Raw genomic sequence first — 19,431 nt, 5'->3', positions numbered from 1 at the left:
TTCCTAGCCGTCGCGCTGCAACGATCGCGTTTCGTGCCTCCAGATACTCCTGGAACTCCTCACTGTTGTCGGGGAAGAGTTTTACCACCGCAGAGTTTATGCATAGCATCCACTTGTCCATGAAACACGAACCTTTACGCTCGAGGAGGTGTGGTGGCAGCAGTGTCACTGAAAGAACGGTCTTTCGCCCAGTTCATGAGCGAGATTGTAAGCTCACACCCTGTTTAGCTTCCAGCAGTGGCCCCCAGTCCATGAGAATCCTCTCAATTCCAACGTATATCACGTCTGCCAAGTTTGATGTGTCAATCCCCTGGAAGGTTAATCCATCCCTGCGAAACACCTGTGCGAGCTCTCTAGCGTCGCAGAAGAGAAGAACTTGAACGTAACTCGCATACCTCGAGCTTGGTGAGCAGGGCTGTCAACGTGGAAGAAGAGGCAGCCGCAGAGGTTCTTCGTAGAGACTACTTCTCGCCAGATGCAAAGATGTCGTGCATAGACTAGTGGCTCGGTCCAGCCGAGCTCGGGATGGAGGAGATTCCTGTTAGCTCGTTGGTGTTCTAGCGTTGCCGCGTAGCCAAATGGAAGGAGCATTCCCGAGTGGCAGTCGTTCCAAGAGAGCCTGTGCTGAGGCTGGAGAAGAACAAGCTTGCGTTCCAACAAGTCAGGACGGCCAAACACCACCCTCTGCCTCGTCTCAGGAGCGTCCCAGACTTTGTTTCCAAAGCTTGCAACCAAAGAAAGCTTGGAGCACTTGGGATCATCTGAGCTCTTCTTCAATAGAACCAAGCGTGCCAGATTGTCGATCGTGGCGTTCTGCTGAGACGTGAGGCAGGAGGAGTACCAAAGAGCTATCACAGCATCAACAGTGTGCCCAGCCTCTGAAAGAATCTGGGAGTCGGCACACCGTTTCTATGACGTTATTATTTGAATAACATGGTTTAATAAATAACATTAAATAAAAATAACATTACTATTAAGAAAATCAAGTGTTGTTCATAATAAATTATTTAACTAATAAATAATAATGATATTGTGAGGGCCAAGTATATGGCTACGATGCCGTATACTAATATTAGCGTAGTGGGATTTTGGTAGCCGTCGGATTGGTTTTAATCCGGACCGCTCACTCTTGTATATAAGTTAGGGTTTTTGGGCTAATTGATATGCACATTTCTATATTCTCTTTCCATATTCCATGCACTCACATTGGTGGAGTTGAGGGGCATCTTTGATTGTCCCTGAAAAGTGTTTAGATTTGGGATTTTGGTTTAGATTTAGCTTTTGCATTGTCTAGATCTAGCTTTTTCCATTTCCTTTCTTTTGTTCTTTCTTTTCAGGATTTTGGTTTAAATCTAGCTTTTTGCATTGTCTAGATCTACCATTTCCTTCTAGCTTTTTTGTTGTTTCTCTTTTTTTGCTCTTTTTTTGTCTATCTTCATGGCAGATCAGCAATCTCCTTCTTTGACTCTAGAGCAGCAGTTGGTCCAATTGCTTGATGCTATGCGCTTGCAATTGAACAACCAAACTCAATTGATGGCGGCATTCATGGCACGTGGTCCAACTCCTCTTGCTCTTGGTGCCAATCCTCGCGTTCGGCCAGAGTTTTTTCGTGGGAATCCTAGGGATGATGTGTACCATTGGTTCGATCACTTCACGGTGATTGCCACATATCATTTTTGGGATGATGCTCGACGTTTGCGTGAGTTTCCCACGTGTCTCCAAAGGACGGCGTTGCAGTGGTACAATGGATTGAGTGCGGCCACTCATGGGGATTGGAGTCTTCTTCTAGATGTCTTCAAACGCGCCTTCGGACATGCCGACGATTGTGACGATGCCTTCCAACAATTGCATCGTCTTCGCCAAGGGCCATCTGAGTCGGTGATGCAATTTGGCGTTCGTTTCCGAAGTCTTTTGCTTCGTGCGGAGCCCAATATGTCGGAGCGGATCAAGCTAGGAATGTTGTGGCCAGCACTTCATCAAGATCTTGTCGGCCTTGTGCATGCACTTGCTCCTGCCACCCTTGACGATGCTCTTCGCTTGGCACAATGTTATGAAACATCGCCTCTTCCACTTCTCGCTACACGTCCTTCTACTCCACTTCCTATGAGTGATGGTCCTGTTCCAATGGAGGTTGATGCTGCTGCTACTCGAGTCCAAGGACAAGGGCGAGGACGTGGTCATGGCCGTGATGTTCGTTGCTGGGCATGTGATGAAGTTGGTCATACTTATCGGCGTTGTCGGCGCTTTCCAGATTGGCGACCTCCATTTCCTGGGTGGAGACCTTGGCGTCAGCAATGTCTCGTTGGTGCTGCTACGGTGGAAGGTTTGGACACCGAGGTGCATCAGGGAAACGAGGAGTCGCGCGAGTAATGGAGGAACCTTGTGCGAATAAGTTAGTGACCCCTCCATCTTTCTTTCGGGAGTATCATCAAGGGGTTCACTCGGCATCAGTTCATCCAGTGTTTACTTTCCAATCTCGTTTTTATAACAAGAGGTCTCCTATTATTCTCTCTGTGTTGGTTGATACAAGTTCGAGTTTATCTTCTATTGCTCGACCTGTTGCCACACGTTGTCGTCTACACTTGTGTCATGCGGCGGATCCAATTTTCATTCTTTATGGCAACGGCCATACCCATGCATGTGCACGAGATGAGGCGGACTTGGTTGTGCATGTGGGCGATCTCGAGCTTGAGTTGCAGTCGTTGCGGGTGGTGCCGAGTCAAGCTTTTGACCTCATTCTTGGTATGGATTGGTTGCAGCACAATCATGCTAAGTGTGACTTTGAGGCTTCTCCCCCTTGTCTCATACTTCCTTATGTTTCATCCATTCCTCTCACTTCCGTACCTTTTTATCCCTCTACTTCTACCTTTGCTTCCATTACTTTTGTTCCCCCACTATTTCCTCCTATGTTTCCATCTTGTTCTGCTTTTCCCTTTTCCGATCCCTCCGATGATCTTTGTGTTGCAGCTGTTGACCGGCTCATGAAAGAGTATTCTGATCTCTTTGATTTTGACCTATCGTCTGGGGCCAAGATTGCCACATGTCATTTGATTCCAACCGGGGATGCTCGTCCAATCAAGGTTCCTGTTCGTCGTCGGTCACCCAAGGAGATCAAGATTTTACATACAAACGTCAAGGAGATGTTGGAGAAGGGTGTTGTTCAGAAGTCGCGGAGTCTTTGGGCATGTGAACCTCATCTTGTAACGAAGCCTGATGGGAGTATTCGTTTTTGCATCGACTATCGTCTGTTAAATGAAGTGACGATCCCGGATGTGTACCCTCTTCCTCACATTGCTGATCTCTTGGATCGTCTAGGGTGAAGTCGTTGGTTCACCAAGCTAGATCTTGCTTTTGGGTACTGGCAAGTACCAATGGCCGCAGAAGATATTCCTAAGATTGCTTTTCGTACACCGTTTGGTTTGTACGAGTTCTTGGTGATGCCGTTTGGTTTGAACAACGCTCCAGCAACTTTCCAGCAGATGATGGACGAGGTTCTTTGTGATATGCCAAAGATGACTACCGACTTCGTTGATGATGTCTTGATTCACTCGGAGGGGATGTGGGAGGAGCACGTTCGTGATGTTTGTAAAGTGTTGGATCGGCTGATGTTGGTTTAAAGCTGAAGCGGTCAAAGTGCGTGTTTGGGTCCAAGGATACAACTTATCTTGGGTACCGTATTTCTCGTGAGGGTTTGCAAGTTGATCCTGACAAACTTGTGGCTGTTCTAAAGTTCCCTACTCCGAAATGTGTGAATGATGTGCAGCGCTTCTTGGGCAAGGTGCAGTATCTCGGTCGTTTTGTAGATCATCTTTTTGATCGCATTGCACCATTGCGAGCATTGCTAAAGTCATCAACATCATCTTTCATCTAGTCTCCAGATTGTGAGCAAGCATTCGGGGATCTCAAAAAGCTATTGACGACTCCTCCGGTTTTGGCATATCTTGACTACACTCGACCTTTTATTTTGTGTGTGGATGCTTATGACATTGGTCTTGGAGGTGTGTTGATGCAAGAGAGCTCGAGTGTGCCTGGTCAGCGCCAACCTATTGCGTATATAAGCCGTACATTACAACCAGCAGAGATGAACTATTCCACGACGGAGAAGGAGTGTTTAGCAGCAGTTTGGGGTTTCGAGAAACTTCATGCATATCTATATGGTTCTCGGACGTTACTTGAAGGTGACCATGCTGCTGTTACTTCATTATTGAAGCGGAAGAACCTGGTTGGTCGTTCTGCTCGGTGGGCTTTGAAGCTTCAGATATATGATTTTGATGTTGTTCATCGCCCAGGGAGTTCTATGGCTGATGCTGATGCCCTTTCTCGAGCTCCTCTTCCTTCTTCACTCACTTCTCATGTTTCTGACGAGCCTGTTGTTCCAGCATCTGTGGATTTTCTAGACAAGGATTCTATGCCGTCGGCAGTTGCTGTCCTTGATGTTCAGTGTCCATAAGGCGCAGAGCAAGATCTACCTTCTCTTGATGATGTTCGCGAGGCTCAAAAGATTGAGCCATGGATTTAAAGGCTTTGAGATGAGTTTGAGAATCCTGCATCACTTGTTGATGACTTGCCTTTTCGGCATTTACATTCTCAATATCACCTTGAAGATGGCCTTCTTTATTTTGTGGGGACGGGTCTTGAGGATTATTTACGGCTGGTGGTGCCTTCTGTCTTTATTCCGCGGTTTCTCTATGCCTACCATGATTCTCTTGTTCTAGGTGGGCATATGGGACACCGTCGTATAACCGAGAAGCTACGCAGGTCTTTTTACTGGCTGGAGATGCGACGTGATGTTATCCGGTATGTGCGTAGCTGCGTTCGGTGCCAAGCTCGTAATACTCCCCCTCGTGCTGTGGAAGGATGGTTGGAGTCAATTGCACTTTTCCTTCCATTTGAGTTGGTGGCGTTTGATCTTATGGGACCTTTTCCACGGTCGACTATTGGCAATGAGTATGTTATTATTGCTTCTGACTACTTGACTCGTTGGGTGGAAGTTGGTGTTCTTGCTAGCGCCTTTGCAACTGCTGTTGGCTACTTCCTCCTCAATCGAGTGGTGTTCCAGCATTCTTGTCCAGAGCGGATTCTTTCAGATAATGGTCCCGCATTTATGGCTGAGGTATTTCATGTTTTGATGTCTCGGTTGGGGATACGCCACACTTTCACGAGTGCTTATCATCCACAATCAGACAGTCTGGTGGAGTGGCTCGTTCGGACATTCAAAGGGATGATTGCGAAGTATGTGAACTTTCAGCATTCAAATTGGGATGGTTATTTGCCGTCTCTTCGATATGCATATGTCACGGGGGTGCAAAGTTCTGTTGATGCTTCACCATATAAACTCCTATATGGTCATGATCCAATATTACCAACGGAGCTAGGTTTACCTTTGCGATTGCCGCGAGCTACCGATGCTAGGTCGTGGGATCAGTATTTGACGAGCATTCTTCCACTAGTCCGAGCAGAGTCTACCGAACATTTAAGCCGCGTACAAGTAGGACAACAACGGCGCTACAACTCTCATCATCGTCCACATGTGGAGTACAAAGTGGATGATTTGGTGTTAGTCCGTTTTCCCCATCTTATGGTACGTGGTTTATCTAAGAGACTTCTTGCGTAGTGGAAAGGACCGTATCAGGTGTTGCGGCAAGTTGGACCACAAGTTTATGAGGTTTAGCATGACGTTCAGCAGGCCGATCTTCCAGAAATTGTACATGTGCAGTGGTTGAAACGCTTTGTACAAAGGGATCAGGAGCAGTTAATGCCACCTACAGATCCACCGATGCCTCCTCTTGATGTTCCTCCAGATCCTGGCCCATCTACAAGAGAACCCTGATGGTCTTCTATTATTCCGAGAGGAGGGGATGATGTGAGGGCCAAGTGTACGGCTACAATGCCGTATACTAATATTAGCGTAGTAGGATTTTGGTAGCCGTTGGATTGGTTTCAATCCGGACCACTCGCTCTTGTATATAAGCTAGGGTTTTTGGGCTAATTGATATGCACATTTCTGTATTCCCTTTCCATATTCCATGCATTCGCAATATTAATTTAATTTAAATATAATTAACCTAAATATTATACATTTAAGACTCATCGAAACACCCCTTCATTAATTTATGATATTAAGTTCCATAGGCCACTGTTATTCAAATTTACCTTTTTTTATGTTAATAGCAGCTTGATATTTATTTGCTCTCAATTACTCCATTATCTCCATAATCCTCAAAATGATTCTTTTTTAAAATGTAGTATTTGTAATAAAAATACCCTAATTAATTTTGGACCCTTAGATATAGAGAATATCCAAGCATAGTTTAGGATATTCTTTAATATATATGGAATCAAGCTTTAATTCTAAATTATATTAGTACCTCAAACGAGGTTCTCCAGGCATTGCAGCTGGCAGTCCTCTGCGGCATCCACATGCAAAACCTCGTCTTCTTGCAATCCAGGCGGGGAAGTCCAGTGAGAGCTCTTTTCCATGGTGAGTGTGTCTTGGAATTCGCTAATTAAGCCAGATGAAGAGCCAAATTTCATGGCTACCTTGGAGCTCTTGCACAGAGATTGAGTAGCAGCACGAGAAGAAATCTCTAGAAAGAATAGTGGTTCTAAAGAAGGGATCCATGCTCAAGCTTCCAGTGCTGGCTATGGATCCAAAGTCTACCTGTCAAACATACTCATCAAGTGGTGTAGCAAGCTCATGGACTTTGGGTACAAACTGTTCACTGGCAAGAAGCAGAAGTTTTTACTTGTCCTCAAGGCCGATAGCATCCAAACTGCAATGTTTTTCAAGTTGTTCTTAAGAAAATGTACTTTGGGCAGTTTTGTTGCCATAAGTATGTTTGCTTTGATTTGCACATCCTGGACTTTGGGCTAAGTGTAATTCTTAACTTCAAAGTTTATAAAGTTTTATCTGCGATCTTTCTTGATAGCTGCCTTTCACCTTGATATGAGCTATTGCCTCTACAAGATTTTTCTGGCTACAAAAATGCATCACAGAAGGGGCCAACTAGAGCAATGATTAGTGTCCACTATGTTTCACTCTTTTGGCTCTCACCCAAGGCTATCCACTACCACCTTTTTGAAATCGGAGATGAGTACTCTGCACTAAATATTGGATCACATCATGTATGTTTGGTGGGTATGATCTCTTGTCCACTGGAAGCTGAAACATCCAAGTTCTGGGTATGTTCTTTGGTCCCAGTTCATGTCTAATTAGGTTTGAGGTTGAAATTGAGAAAAAAAATCCAACATGTCAAGAGTGAGCTCCTGGTGTACAACTAGAAAATCCCCCTCACGAATGTGGAAAAGAGATGCTCCAAGGAAGTAAACTGCAGCGCTAGTAAGTTCAGTGCTCAACGATTGTAATCGCTGTTATTCCTTAATTACCGTTTCTAAGCTGGAGATGGTAATATTAACCATGGTTGATATGTACAAAGGCCAGGTGGAGCTCACGTGATTGTATACTTGAAAATAAAGTTACATGTCATCAACTAGCACTCCTCGTTTTCTAATGATTCTCGTCCCTCGGTTAGCCTCTCCTCCAGAGAGCTTTCTCTTGTTCGCCATTTCCTGGCTAGCTCTCTTACTTCTTCGCAGAGGCAAAGGCTCAAGCGCTAGCATTGCAACCTGCGGAGAAGAACGAGTGTTGATCCTTTTGCTACATTCTTGTCTGCTGCTTCCTCCATCACCAGTCGGATCGATTGCGATTACAGCTATCTGGTTGCCTTCTCTTGCTGCTGCTTCGTTTCCCCCCTGTTCGTCGAGATCAATCACCAGAGGTGAGACTTGTAGCCTGGTGGCGGAGCGAGTCCGCATTCTTCTGTGAGCCTCAAGGTTTGTCTCTTCCACGCGTGAGACAGCTTCCAAATCCTTCCTCGACTTCTTCACGGGCTCTGTTTCGGCCATCTTAGAAGATCCGCGAGCTTGCTTCTCAGCTGTCTCCTCATGGGACCTGTCTCGTCTTCTCGCTATTCTTTTCGGCTGTAGACGCTTTGGCTCTTCCACTGGTGCCGCCAACAGCTCCAGATTTCTATCGCCCTTGTCTTCCACTCCATCACCTTTACACTCTTGCTCTTCGCGCTTTCGAGCATTTTCCACATTTCTCCTGTCTGTCCGCGATGAGGGCCTTCTTCGTACCAGAGTTCCCCGTTTCGTTGAGATGCCGGCTTTTGTTGTTGTATCTGAGCGCTGGTATCCGTTGTTGAGGGAGCTAAAAATTCGTTGTCCCAGACCACAGCATCAGCACACTTGTCCTTAACAGCCACTGCTTCCAAAGGTAGAGATGGCATCTTTTGTTGTTGTATCGGAGCTAAAGTTTTGTTCTCTGTGACCACTGCGACCACAACCTCAGCACACTTGTCCTCGACAGCCACTGCTTCCAAAGGTAGAGATGGCTCCCACGAGTACTCGATGCAATCACTCGCCATCTCATTCCCTGGAGACGGCTCCTCCTCACTTCGTTTCTCGGGATTTCCCAGAAGATTGTCACCAGCCGGTACTCTGCTTTGCTGGTGGAGCAGCTCTTCGGATTCCTTGCTCTTTGGAGTGCTCGTTGGTTTCTCCGAGTTCTTCACCCGATCGTCGTCAACTGATCCATTACTCTTCGGTCCTTCTTTCTCAGCCAAATCCGGCTCAGCCACTCCCCGGTCAACTTCTTGTTCGTTGAATTGAGGATCTAGATTGCCGGCTAGACTCTTCTCTGTTACCTTGTGTGGATCGCTCGGTCGAGCCATTGCCCCCAATCGCTGCTGCTTGGTCTTCACTGGTGCGGCCTTTCCCCCCTTCGAGCGTTTTCTTTCGAGCTTCAAACTCGCTAGATCTTCTTTACTGGCACCCGAAGTGCTCGTTCCTGCTTCCTCCTCGATACTCGTCTTGTCGCATAACCTGTCATCGATGTCATCAATGCTTTCGCTTGGACGCTTCCTCTCGGCTTTGGCCCCGTCGTCGACCAACAGGCTTCTCTCGAGCACAATCTCTTCTTTGTCAGGCATACTTTTCTCCACGATCTTGTGAAGTGCGTCAATAGATGGCACTGGATTTTCCACACGATCACCATTTTCGTCTCCACCATCTTTCTCGAGCTCACCATCATCCATTCTTTCCCGGCACGCCACTGGAATCCCGGCACCCTTCCTCTCACACTCTACCAATCTCTGGCTCCTCCTTTGCCGATCGCTACGCGGCTGGAGAATCCTCACACTACTCTTTCTCCTTGCCTGCTTCCTGGGCCGCGACGAGACGCTCTTGATCTGCCGTGCCTTGGCAAGCTCCTGGCGTAGACTCAGCGGCCTTCGCTCCTCCTCCTGCACTGGAGCAGCATTTGTTGGCCTGTCAATCGATCCTCCAGCTTCCAGGCAGCTCTCCAGGTCCAGCACCTCCATTTCCAGATCGAATCGGAGATGAGCCTCCATCTGCTCGAAGTAATCCGCGTCCGACACATTCCCTTCCATTGGCGCAAAAGCCCCGGAAGCAGCTGCCGCTGTCAATCTTGCCAGGGGAATCGACACCGCCGTGCTGGTGAGTCACGAGAGAGATCATCACTCCAGCGTCTAGCTAGCGAACTCCACACAGCCGCATTCTCACCTCCGATCAACGCCCATTCCCGAAGAACCCTAAAACCTCTTTTTTATTTTTATGCTAAAAGCGGGAGTCTTGTTACCGGATTCGAACTCTCAACAAGCTGGTCGACTTGTTGACTAGTCAAAGCCTTTTGAAAGTTTAGTCTATGGAGAAAAAATGCTAGTCTATGGAGAGAAGGCAATGCTTGGAGCAAATCCAATCGTGTAGGACGCTTGCCGAAGCCGAGAATCTCCACTCGCGCATCCCGCCATGGATGAGCTCCGACAAATTCGTGGCCAAGAAGCTTATCGAGATGTATGGACGGTGTGGGAGCCTGGCAAAAGCGCGATCCATTTTCGATGCCATCGACGGCCCAAAAGATTCGTTCGCATGGAATCTTCTCCTCGCATCGTACTGCAGGAACGCATCTCTGGAAGAATCCAGGCACATCTTCTTCCAGATTCCCAATCCAGACCTTGTGGCGTGGACAACCATGGTATCTGCATATGCCCAGGCAGGGCATCCACTGCAAGCCAGGGAGTTCTTTGTAAGAATGCCACAGTGGAATATGGTGACGTGTAACTCCATGTTGGCCGCTTACGCACAAAACGGACATGTTGAGGAGGCCAAGTTTGTGTTTGACTTTTTGCCAGAGCAAAATCTTGTGTCTTGGAACTCTATGCTTGCGGCATATACCCAAAACGGGCATTTGGAGAAAATGAGACAAATCTTTGGCTCAATGCCTGTTCATGATTTAATCTCCTGGTGCTCTGTGTTAAGCGCTTACGTCCAACATGAAAAGCTTGAGGAAGCAGTGTCAGTGTATGACTCAATGCCGGAGAGAGATTTAATTACTTGGAACGCCATGCTTGATGGATATGCAAAAACCGGACATTTACGAAAAGCCAAAACTTTGTTTGACTCGCTGCCACAGAGAAACCTGATCTCGGTCACGGTTCTTCTGGTGGGCTTTGCGCAGTCCCGGAATCTTAGCGATGCAAAGAGAATCTTTACGACAATGCCCGAGAGAGACACTGTGTCGTGGACTGCTATGCTCGCTGCATATACGCAAAACGGTCATTTGGAGGAAGCCAAGCTCGTGTTTGACACGATGCCGCAGCGGAGTTTGGTCTCTTGGAACGCGATACTCTCTGCTTTTGTGCAAAACGGCGTCCATCTCGAGCAAACCAAGGCTCTGTTCGACTCGATGCCGGAGAGAGACATGGTGTCTTTCAATGCAATGCTCGCGGCTTACTCGTGGAGCGGCTACGCGGAAGACGCAGCGAAAATGTTTGGCATCGAACTTCCGGACCGAAACCTTGTCTCCTGGAACACTCTCCTATCTGGATTCGCCGAGAACGGTCATGTTTGCCAAGCTCGATCCCTGTTCCTCCAAATGCCCGAGCGAGATCTGCTCTCCTGGAGTGCCATGCTCGTCGCCTTTGCGCAAAATGGACGCTTCGCCTCGGCCCTTGACACATTCGAATCCATGAAAACGCTCGAGCTTCCCGACCACCTATGTTTCCGGGAGATCTTTCTCGTTTGCAACCACGTCGGGAAGGCTTCCATGGGAAGATCACATTTTGCTTCCATGCAGTTGGACTTCGAGCTGGAGCCGACCAAGCACCACTTTTGCTGCATGGTGGATCTCTTGAGCCGGGCTGGTTATCTCGAAGACGCAGAGGATTTGATCAAAACCATGCCTTTTCTGCCGGATGTGGTCGAATGGACGAGCTTGCTCGCTGCTTGCAAGAGCTATGGCGATGTTGAGCGAGGTACTCGAGCGGCACAAGCGGTGTGTGAGTTCGAGCCCGAGAATGGTGGGTTTTACGTGTCACTGGCCACCGTGCATGCCATTAAGAAAATAGTGGCGAAGGATTTGCTTTGCCCTAATTTTTGACGAGGTCGTTCTCTCTTGTTTTTCAACTTTCCTTTTTCTCTCGCTCGACTTACCATTGGCGTCGTTGATCAGCTTCTTCACAGAAGCCATCTGGGCTCCAGATATCGCGCACAGCCGAGCCGGGAAATTAATGCAGCATTCTCGGAATTCCTTCCGGGCTCACGCATGGTCCAATTTGGCTGTCTGTGCAGGACAAATCTCATCCTAGTTCAATCCAGATCCACATTGGAAATCCTTTCATCATGAAATCCAATGATGTGGATAGTAATACCCTAGATGGCGAGATTTAATGACTTTATAAGATTCCAGCAAAGAGCAAGGCAATATGAGGATTTTCTTGTGGTTTAGAAGATCAGAAAGGACGTGCATTGGAGCAGAGTTGAAGGAAGAAGAGCTCCAAGTGCATCTGATAAACCAGGCAACGCCACAGCTGAGCGTGTTATGAGATGAAACACCAAAGGTGTGAGATCATAAATTAGGAAGCGGCAGTGGACAAGATCCAAGGTCTCAGAACAAGCTGGAAGCAGCAATGCACAAGCTCAATGTTTAGTTTGGTTTGATGTGAGGAAAAAAAAAAATTATATAGATAGGAAGATAATAAACATTTTGGAAGTTTATAATTATAAACATGTTTATAACTAATAAGCACAAGATTAATATTATTGCATTAGATGGTAGAATAAATTAGAATATACTAGAAAGTGTTATGAAAGTTTATAAACTATAAATACAAGATTAATCTAAATGAATTACATTAGATGGTAGAATATCCTAGAATATCCAGGCATAATCTAGGCATATTCACTATATGTTTAAGCAAACCAAAAATAAATTCCCAAAATTCAATAGATTGCATTCAGTCAAGCATAATGCTAAGCTCTCACTTCTAGATAAGCCATCTCCCACTGGAATTCTCCTACAGGAGGGTAATCAACCATCTTTTGCTTTAAGGATCTCAACTATAGTCCATTCCTTATAGCCTCCAAACTGAAAGCTATGTTGTGGTGTGCACCATGAGTATTAGAAGAAGCAATCCTTAGGAGCAAATCCCCATGCCAACAATATTAAACTGCAACATAGAAAGACTAGATTGATTGTTGTTGAGCTAGGGACTATCATGAGCTTCAGATGCTCTATGACAGGGAAATCTCAATGTGAAGGATTATTTAATGATCGAGCTTCTAGTCCACTACTTCTAGATATTCATATGGCCAAAGAGGATTTTGGAAATGATTAATTATGGAGCAATGGGGAAAGATCCATCCTATACAAATCTCCTAGAAGACATCAAACAAGCTCATGAGATCCAAGACTTTATATCCTTCTTCAAAACGACCCCAAATATCCATGATTTTTCATATGAATACATAGTGATGAGCTTGGGAAATGCTTAAAACATGTGATTACCCATGGAGAGAGTTGAGTAGGAAGAGCAATCAAAGTGCCATTTTTCGTTTTGCTTTAAGCTTAAACATATATTCTATTAGTAAAATATTAATATTAAATATTGATTATAAATGAATTAGAGAAAAGTTTAAGAGCAGTAAACCATAACCATTGGATTAAGGAACATTTTAGAATATAGCTAGATATTTTGAGTATATACTTTACACCCCTCTAAAGTAAATCAAAATAATTTGCTACCCTATATAATTACTAGCAATGCTTGGTTCGCTTTGGAAAACTAATATTCTATTTTTTTATTAATGCTATCAAAAATATTATTAATATAATAATATTGTTACTTTTATGACTAATAAATATTAAAATAAAAAATTAATAATTATAATTATTTTTAATATAAAGTTTTAATTTCCTTAAAATTATTTTAATTTATGAGTATCAGCTACAATGACATATATTATTATTAGCATAATGAAAATTTAATAGCCATCAGATTATTTTCAATCCAAACCACTTGCTTTGTGTATATAAGCTAGGTTTTTGGGCTAATTAAATATACATATTTTTATATTCCAATCACTCACATTAGTGAAAGTGAGGAGTAGCTCTAATTGTCTTTAAGAAGTGCTTAGATTTATTTTTAGTTTAAATCTAGCTTTTACATTGTTTAGATCTCTCTCATTTTTATAGTTTTTTCATTTTTTTCTTTTTTTCATTCATTTTTATGGAAAAGTAACATACTCATCCTTTAAAACAACTTCTTTTTCCATAGCTAGATTTCTTCCATGAGAATTTTAGGGATGATATGCACTATTGGTTTGATCACTTTACCATCTATCATTCTTGGGATGTTTAAGTTTAGCCACTTCGGCCATCTCCTAGACATTTTCAAGTATGTAATTAGATATATTAACAACTATAATGATGTCTTTTATCAGGGCTTGTTTAAATTAGTTATGCAATTTAATCTTCACTTCCTAAGCCCAGTAATATTTAAACCTAAGAATTCTTAACCCTAAACATCCCAAAAATTAGGGATGCACCTTTCCCTCTATATTTAAACCTTTAAAAATTATATTTTGAGTCATTCTTTTTTTGTTTCTTACAATCTATCACACTTCTTTATAAATTTATAATTCACCAAGCTTTATAATAAATTCACACCCTTGTGGATTGAAGTTGAGAGCTACCCCGCTCTCTTGGCCCTCGGGTCAAGGCCGACTAGACATAAACTAGACCTACTATATATTAATCTCAATATGTGCTCTAACTAAATGTAGCGCATATGATCATGGGATGAGATTTGGATATATTGTCACCGTGAATCCTTGGAACCTTGGGGAATAAATGGGGATAAAATAGCCATTAAGGGCTCTCTCATAAAGTAATTGCTCCTTTTTTAGTGCACTACAGTACTATAACACACCTTATCTTTCTCCCCTTAAGCCAACTGGAAAAGGGGTAATTGCTTGATGAGAGAGCCTTTAGTGGCTATTTTATCCCCATTTATCCCCCAAGGTTCCAAGGATCCACGGTGACAGTATATCCAAATCTCATCCCATGATCACATGCGCTACACTCACCCCCTCTTTAGAGATATCAATGTCCTCATTGACTATTGACTAACAACCCTCTCTCATCAAGCCCTTAGTGGCTATTTTATCCCCATTTATCCCCCAAGGTTCCAAGGATCCACGGTGACAGTATATCCAAATCTCATCCCATAATCACATACGCTACACTCACCCCCTCTTTAGAGATATCAATGTCCTCATTGACTATTGACTAACAACCCCTACTGAGCCAAGGGGAACCAGCACCTCCATTTCCGCACTAAATCTACCAATCCTTCCATTGTGTAGATCAGCTATTCCATGTGAGGCAACTAGTCATCCATTCGTACCGCAGTCCCACGGTGGATACCTTCGTCCGTAGATACTCCACACAAGAGGAAGGACGTACACATGGATGCCCAATACATACAATTTTAAATTTAGGGGTAGGAATATACCTTGCTCAAGGGTATATTATACTTTTAAGTAGCCATTAATCAATGGGAATCGAATCTGTGCCATTTGCTCCGATACCAACTGTAGCGCACGTGGTTTTGACCCTTTATCCTATGGTGATTTACCATAGAATAACACCACAAAGCGGAACCTAAACCCTCTTTGTGCCACGTGATAAATGCCACATGTCACACACCACATGTCCATGCCACGTGTCCATAGGAACCCGAGGTTCAAGGCCTTGGGCCACTAAACAAAGGAATGGTGCCAAACTCCCAAGCGTGAAGCCAAAGAGTGATGGAACTGAACCACGGAGCAACTCCTGAGCATAAAGCCCAAGGAGCGAAGGGACAGGAGCCCGGAGCGACTTGGAACAGTCCTAGAGTAACTAGCATCCCAATGCTAGGACCAACACGCAAAACGGAGCCAAATAGAGTCTGGCGCTATTTCGGCATACCGGTGGCCTAACGCGAGGACATAGGTACTCCACCAACTAGCATGGAATGGAACTTGGGCTTAGACCCAAGCCGGACGCAGAACAAGGACAGGCACGCAAGCGGGAGCTAGACTATGCCTCAGGTTGGTCGGCCATGCCCGACCTACCCACTATCCCTACTATACATTTGGAACCCCCCAGAGAACTAAGAGCCAGGCCGAGTATGCTCAACTAGAAACACATAGGAGTTCCTACTTTATGTCCATCTGGCTAAGTACAGGTGCTAAGCCCAGTAAACTAACACTTGAACAAGAGGGGCTAATAAAGGGAACCAGCAATACTGACCTCCTGCCATCGTGGCAGTAAGGTAAGAGTGTCCGTAAGGACTAACTGACAGGTAACTTTCGATACAGTTAATGTTAGCCTATCGGTGGTTCCATGAGTTGCTCCAGTGGTTCCATGAGTTGTTTTGTGTACCATAGGTGAAAGCAAACCTTCCCTGAGTTTGCTATGAGTGGCAAATAGGCTGGTCCGTAGCTGTTTAGCACGGCACTAATGGATCCTTCCTAGGCATGATTATAAGTGGATCAATCAAGACTATAGGGATTAGTCTATTGATTCAAGTAGTCATTGCCGTGCTCTCTCATAAACTTTTCTTGAATTGGACTGAAGGCAGTGCTAAAGCAAGCTTGAGGTTTAGTCAAAGATGAGACCGAAAAGAGAGTCGCGGGGACGAAGGATCAAACATGTAAATCATCTTCTCTTCTTGGAGAGATGATTTGCAACGAAGTGTTAACTCATTGCTCATGTTCACATCATGCAATCAAGAGTCCCTACCTTGATGCATTTGGAGGTGATGGTCTTACAAATAGTGAGTTGTGGGATGGATAGCGGTGAAGCGCTATACCATTTTGTTTAGGCTTGTTATTGGAGGACTTGGGTTGCAATGCTCAATTCTTTTCCGGGGAACCTTGCTATTGCTCTTTGAGTAGCTTAGTGTTGGATTAGTTTTGAGTTTGGTCGGAAAAAGAGTGGCATGAGTTTGTCTGTGTTGTGAACAAAAGTTAGTGGTGTTAGGTGTTGTAAATCTTTTATCGGTGGAGTGTGGCATTTATGTTGCATTTTGTCGAGTCGAGTTGACACTTGATACTCACATAAACCTTTGAAGTAATGACATTGGCATTGCTCGTGGTGTTGCTCAATTGATGATCAAGACATTGTGATTTCCATATCATATTCATGTGATAATGAGCAATGTGTTTACCAAGTTGCTTGGTTAAACGATGATCAACCCCAAAGTGGTTGATGGTGATGCTAGTCTACTTGCATGAAGTAGCATTGTAGTAGCTTTGACTGGATTCTCGATGGTGGTCCATTATGCTAAGCTTAAGTTGGTTCCTTGTTTCCTTGAGTTTGCCCACTGAGGTGTTAGGAAAAAGTTATAGCATTCACTTGCTATGGCTCGTCGGTTGATCCGTTAGCACTTGGAGTAAATTATTGGATGGAGAAAGTGTGTAGTTCAAGCAATGACATCACTAGCACTTGTGTTAGTGGAAGTGGCATTGTTCTTCAAGTGATGAGGAATTTTCCTTAGAGCTTGATTTTCCATGTCATTTTTTTTGTTAGTGTTTTGGCTTCACATTGGATCTTGAAGGTGGTTGAAGAAAAGTGTTAGTGCAATATAGATATTTGAAGATGTGATCTTTGTGATCAAGCTTTGGATGTTCACATTGCATTTTATGAATGTCGGTGTTGGATATCGGAAGTATGGGCAAAGATGTTCAATGCTTAGCATACTATGGGTTATGAGAGTTTGTGTTGAGGTGAAACTATGTGAAGTTATTAGTAGGAGGAAGTTGGCTGAGTCTTGAAAGTTTGTATCCTGGACTGAGAGTCATTCTTTCTCTAGGATGGAAATTTTTCCACAAATTTTCTTAGGCTTTTCTAATGGCTGATCTGTTGATCACATTGCCTGAAAACCATTCCGTTTTTGTAAGCCAGTTCAAACTAGTGAAGTGGTTGGAGTTAACTTCAGTTGGCTTAAACCTTAGTAAGTAGTTTGTATGATGCGGCCCGAAAGGGATGCTGACTTTTGGGGCTAAGAAAATTGAGTTGGATAGAGTCTGGAGTTGGTGTAGAAAAGTGGCTATTGCACTTTTCTAAGAAGGGTGACCCTTGTACCTTTCTTCTGTATTATGCTTGGTGGCAAGTTGCACCTTGCATTTCGTTAAGACTCTATGAGAGTAGTGAGCTCTCACTGATCTTGACTTAGTCTTGGTAGCTTTGCACCTTGACTGAGAAGGGCGCGGACCATACTTGAGCTCACGAGTTGAAGAGTTGAGCTCACGAGTTGAGCTCAATTTTCAATTGTAATTTAGTACAAACATTATAAATTTTAAAATTTTAAGGTTATGGCGAACCTAATAATTTAATAACTCTCTATATATTATATAGATAAAAATGTTCTAAAGAACACATTTTGTTCTAATAATTTAAATATTTACTACATGCAATGATAGGGACATTTGTTAGAACATAAGATAAAATGTTTGAAAAAAGAGTATTCTTGTCACTTCTTTAAATTTGTACTCTATGCTTTCTAGCTAGTAAATGTTAGGTTTGTCAGAATTAAAAAATTATTAAATTTGAAATAAGATTCTATGTGAAACCATATAACCGTTTGAAAGGAAAAAAAATAACCGTTGATGTAAGCTTATTGCATATAAAAGAAAGACTTGGTTCTTTGTAGAATACATTCTTAAGGGGTTTGTCGTAGCATACTGTCTAGAATTTATAGATCTTCATTCACACTCTCATTCGAAAAAAGGGAAATACACCCACAAATGTCTATGGGTTCTAGTGTTGGTAATTTTAACTCTCACAATCTTTCTTCCCAGGGCTCAAGGGCTAGGAGATGCAATAACTATCCCATTGCACAGCATAACCAAATCACACAAGAGAATGAAAGAGAGGATAGTGAGGATAGTGATCATGAGTTGGAGATAAATGCAATGACAGAGGGTGCAACAAATTGGGTGAAAAAGAATGCCCTCTTACTTGTTTTAGAAAAGTGCAGTTCTGCCACTTTCAAGAAGTGCCCCATATGTTTTCTAGCGTCTGGTGGAAATAATGGCAATGATCAGTATGATGGTATATATGCTCTTGCGACACACTGCAACATCACGCACCCGAAAGACTACCATGAAATCTTTTTTGAGATGGTAAAGACAGAAATGGAGACACACGAGTACTATGGGCAGTATTGCGAGAAGAACACTCGGAAGCATATAAAATGAAAAGTGAAATGAAAAAGCACATTTGTATTAATTATATAAAGTATAATAAGTTTTATTGATAGAGAATAAACATCGATAGTGTTGGAGAAATCTAATTAGCTCCAAAAGTTTTCTGCAACTCAGCAATAGTAAGGCTTGCTTGGTGTATATGAATATCCACTTTAGGATCCTGGTGCAAGATGTTGATGAAGATGTAGTACATATGCTTGCAAGGAGCATATGCCTTCCCATGTTCCTCGCGCTTCGTAAAGTCTAGACATGTGCAAGAAGGAAAGTCGTGAATGGCAATTGTGTACTCTCCACCTTCTGTTTTGACTATGTACTCCTTTGCAAGCGCAGTGATGTACTTCGTAGAGAGAATCTCACACTCAAGTGTTTGAGCCAAGTTTATTATACCTTGCTTTTGCTTGGAGACGGTACCAATAAATTTAACTGCTTTACCTTTTCATGCTGGCCTCCTGTGCATCTCTGTAGGAATAGTCCTACTCCTGTCACTCATGTCTCCAACTCTCCTCTCAAGATTAAAACCAGATTTCTCAAGGTTTTCAATCTCATCCGAGGTGAGCGCGACCCCATTAACAACTGGCCATTCTTTAGGTACTGCATCAGGTTTAGTCACTATAGTGTTTTCAAGCCGCTTCGTATGGTTGGCGTCAGTGTTGCAACAATATAGCCAGCACCATCTTGAAAATCCTGCTTGCTTTCGTTCCCCATAGAAACATGGGGCTGGAACAGAAGCAGATTTTTCACCACGAATCCAGGCCCAACACTTGCCCCTCGGAAGCATCCCCACACACCTTACATTTGATTTTGCTGGCACACGTCGGA

General features: G+C 43.8%; 2 protein-coding genes across 2 annotated transcripts; one reads left to right on the top strand and one right to left on the bottom strand.

Moving 5' to 3' along the window:
- Positions 1-7,476: 7,476 nt before the first annotated feature.
- On the bottom strand, positions 7,477-9,449 carry LOC9630244. The gene is made up of 2 exons (XM_024661405.1): positions 8,248-9,449; positions 7,477-8,125 (listed from the first exon to the last, which is right to left on the bottom strand). Exons 1-2 carry the CDS (start codon positions 9,447-9,449, stop codon positions 7,477-7,479), a joined length of 1,851 nt encoding a protein of 616 aa, XP_024517173.1.
- Positions 9,450-9,745: 296 nt separating this feature from the next.
- On the top strand, positions 9,746-11,458 carry LOC112341396 (pentatricopeptide repeat-containing protein At4g02750-like). The gene has a single exon (XM_024661404.1). It carries the CDS (start codon positions 9,746-9,748, stop codon positions 11,456-11,458), a length of 1,713 nt encoding a protein of 570 aa, XP_024517172.1.
- Positions 11,459-19,431: the final 7,973 nt, after the last annotated feature.

The sequence above is a fragment of the Selaginella moellendorffii genome, unplaced genomic scaffold (genome assembly GCF_000143415.4).
Source record: "Selaginella moellendorffii unplaced genomic scaffold, v1.0 SELMOscaffold_82, whole genome shotgun sequence".
Taxonomy (NCBI): Eukaryota; Viridiplantae; Streptophyta; class Lycopodiopsida; order Selaginellales; family Selaginellaceae; genus Selaginella; species Selaginella moellendorffii.
The sequence above is the reverse complement of the archived record's forward strand: the minus strand, read 5'-3'. Positions and strand labels throughout refer to the sequence as shown.

Bases quoted from the DNA above. Each gene is read 5' to 3' on its own strand.
- LOC112341396 (XM_024661404.1), top strand. From the start codon at position 9,746: ATGGAGAGAAGGCAATGCTTGGAGCAAATCCAATCGTGTAGGACGCTT.
- LOC9630244 (XM_024661405.1), bottom strand. From the start codon at position 9,449: ATGGAAGGGAATGTGTCGGACGCGGATTACTTCGAGCAGATGGAGGCT. The intron at 8,126-8,247 runs GTGTGCTGATGC...GGTACGAAGAAG, and splicing joins GCAGTGGCTGTTAAGGACAA to GCCCTCATCGCGGACAGACA.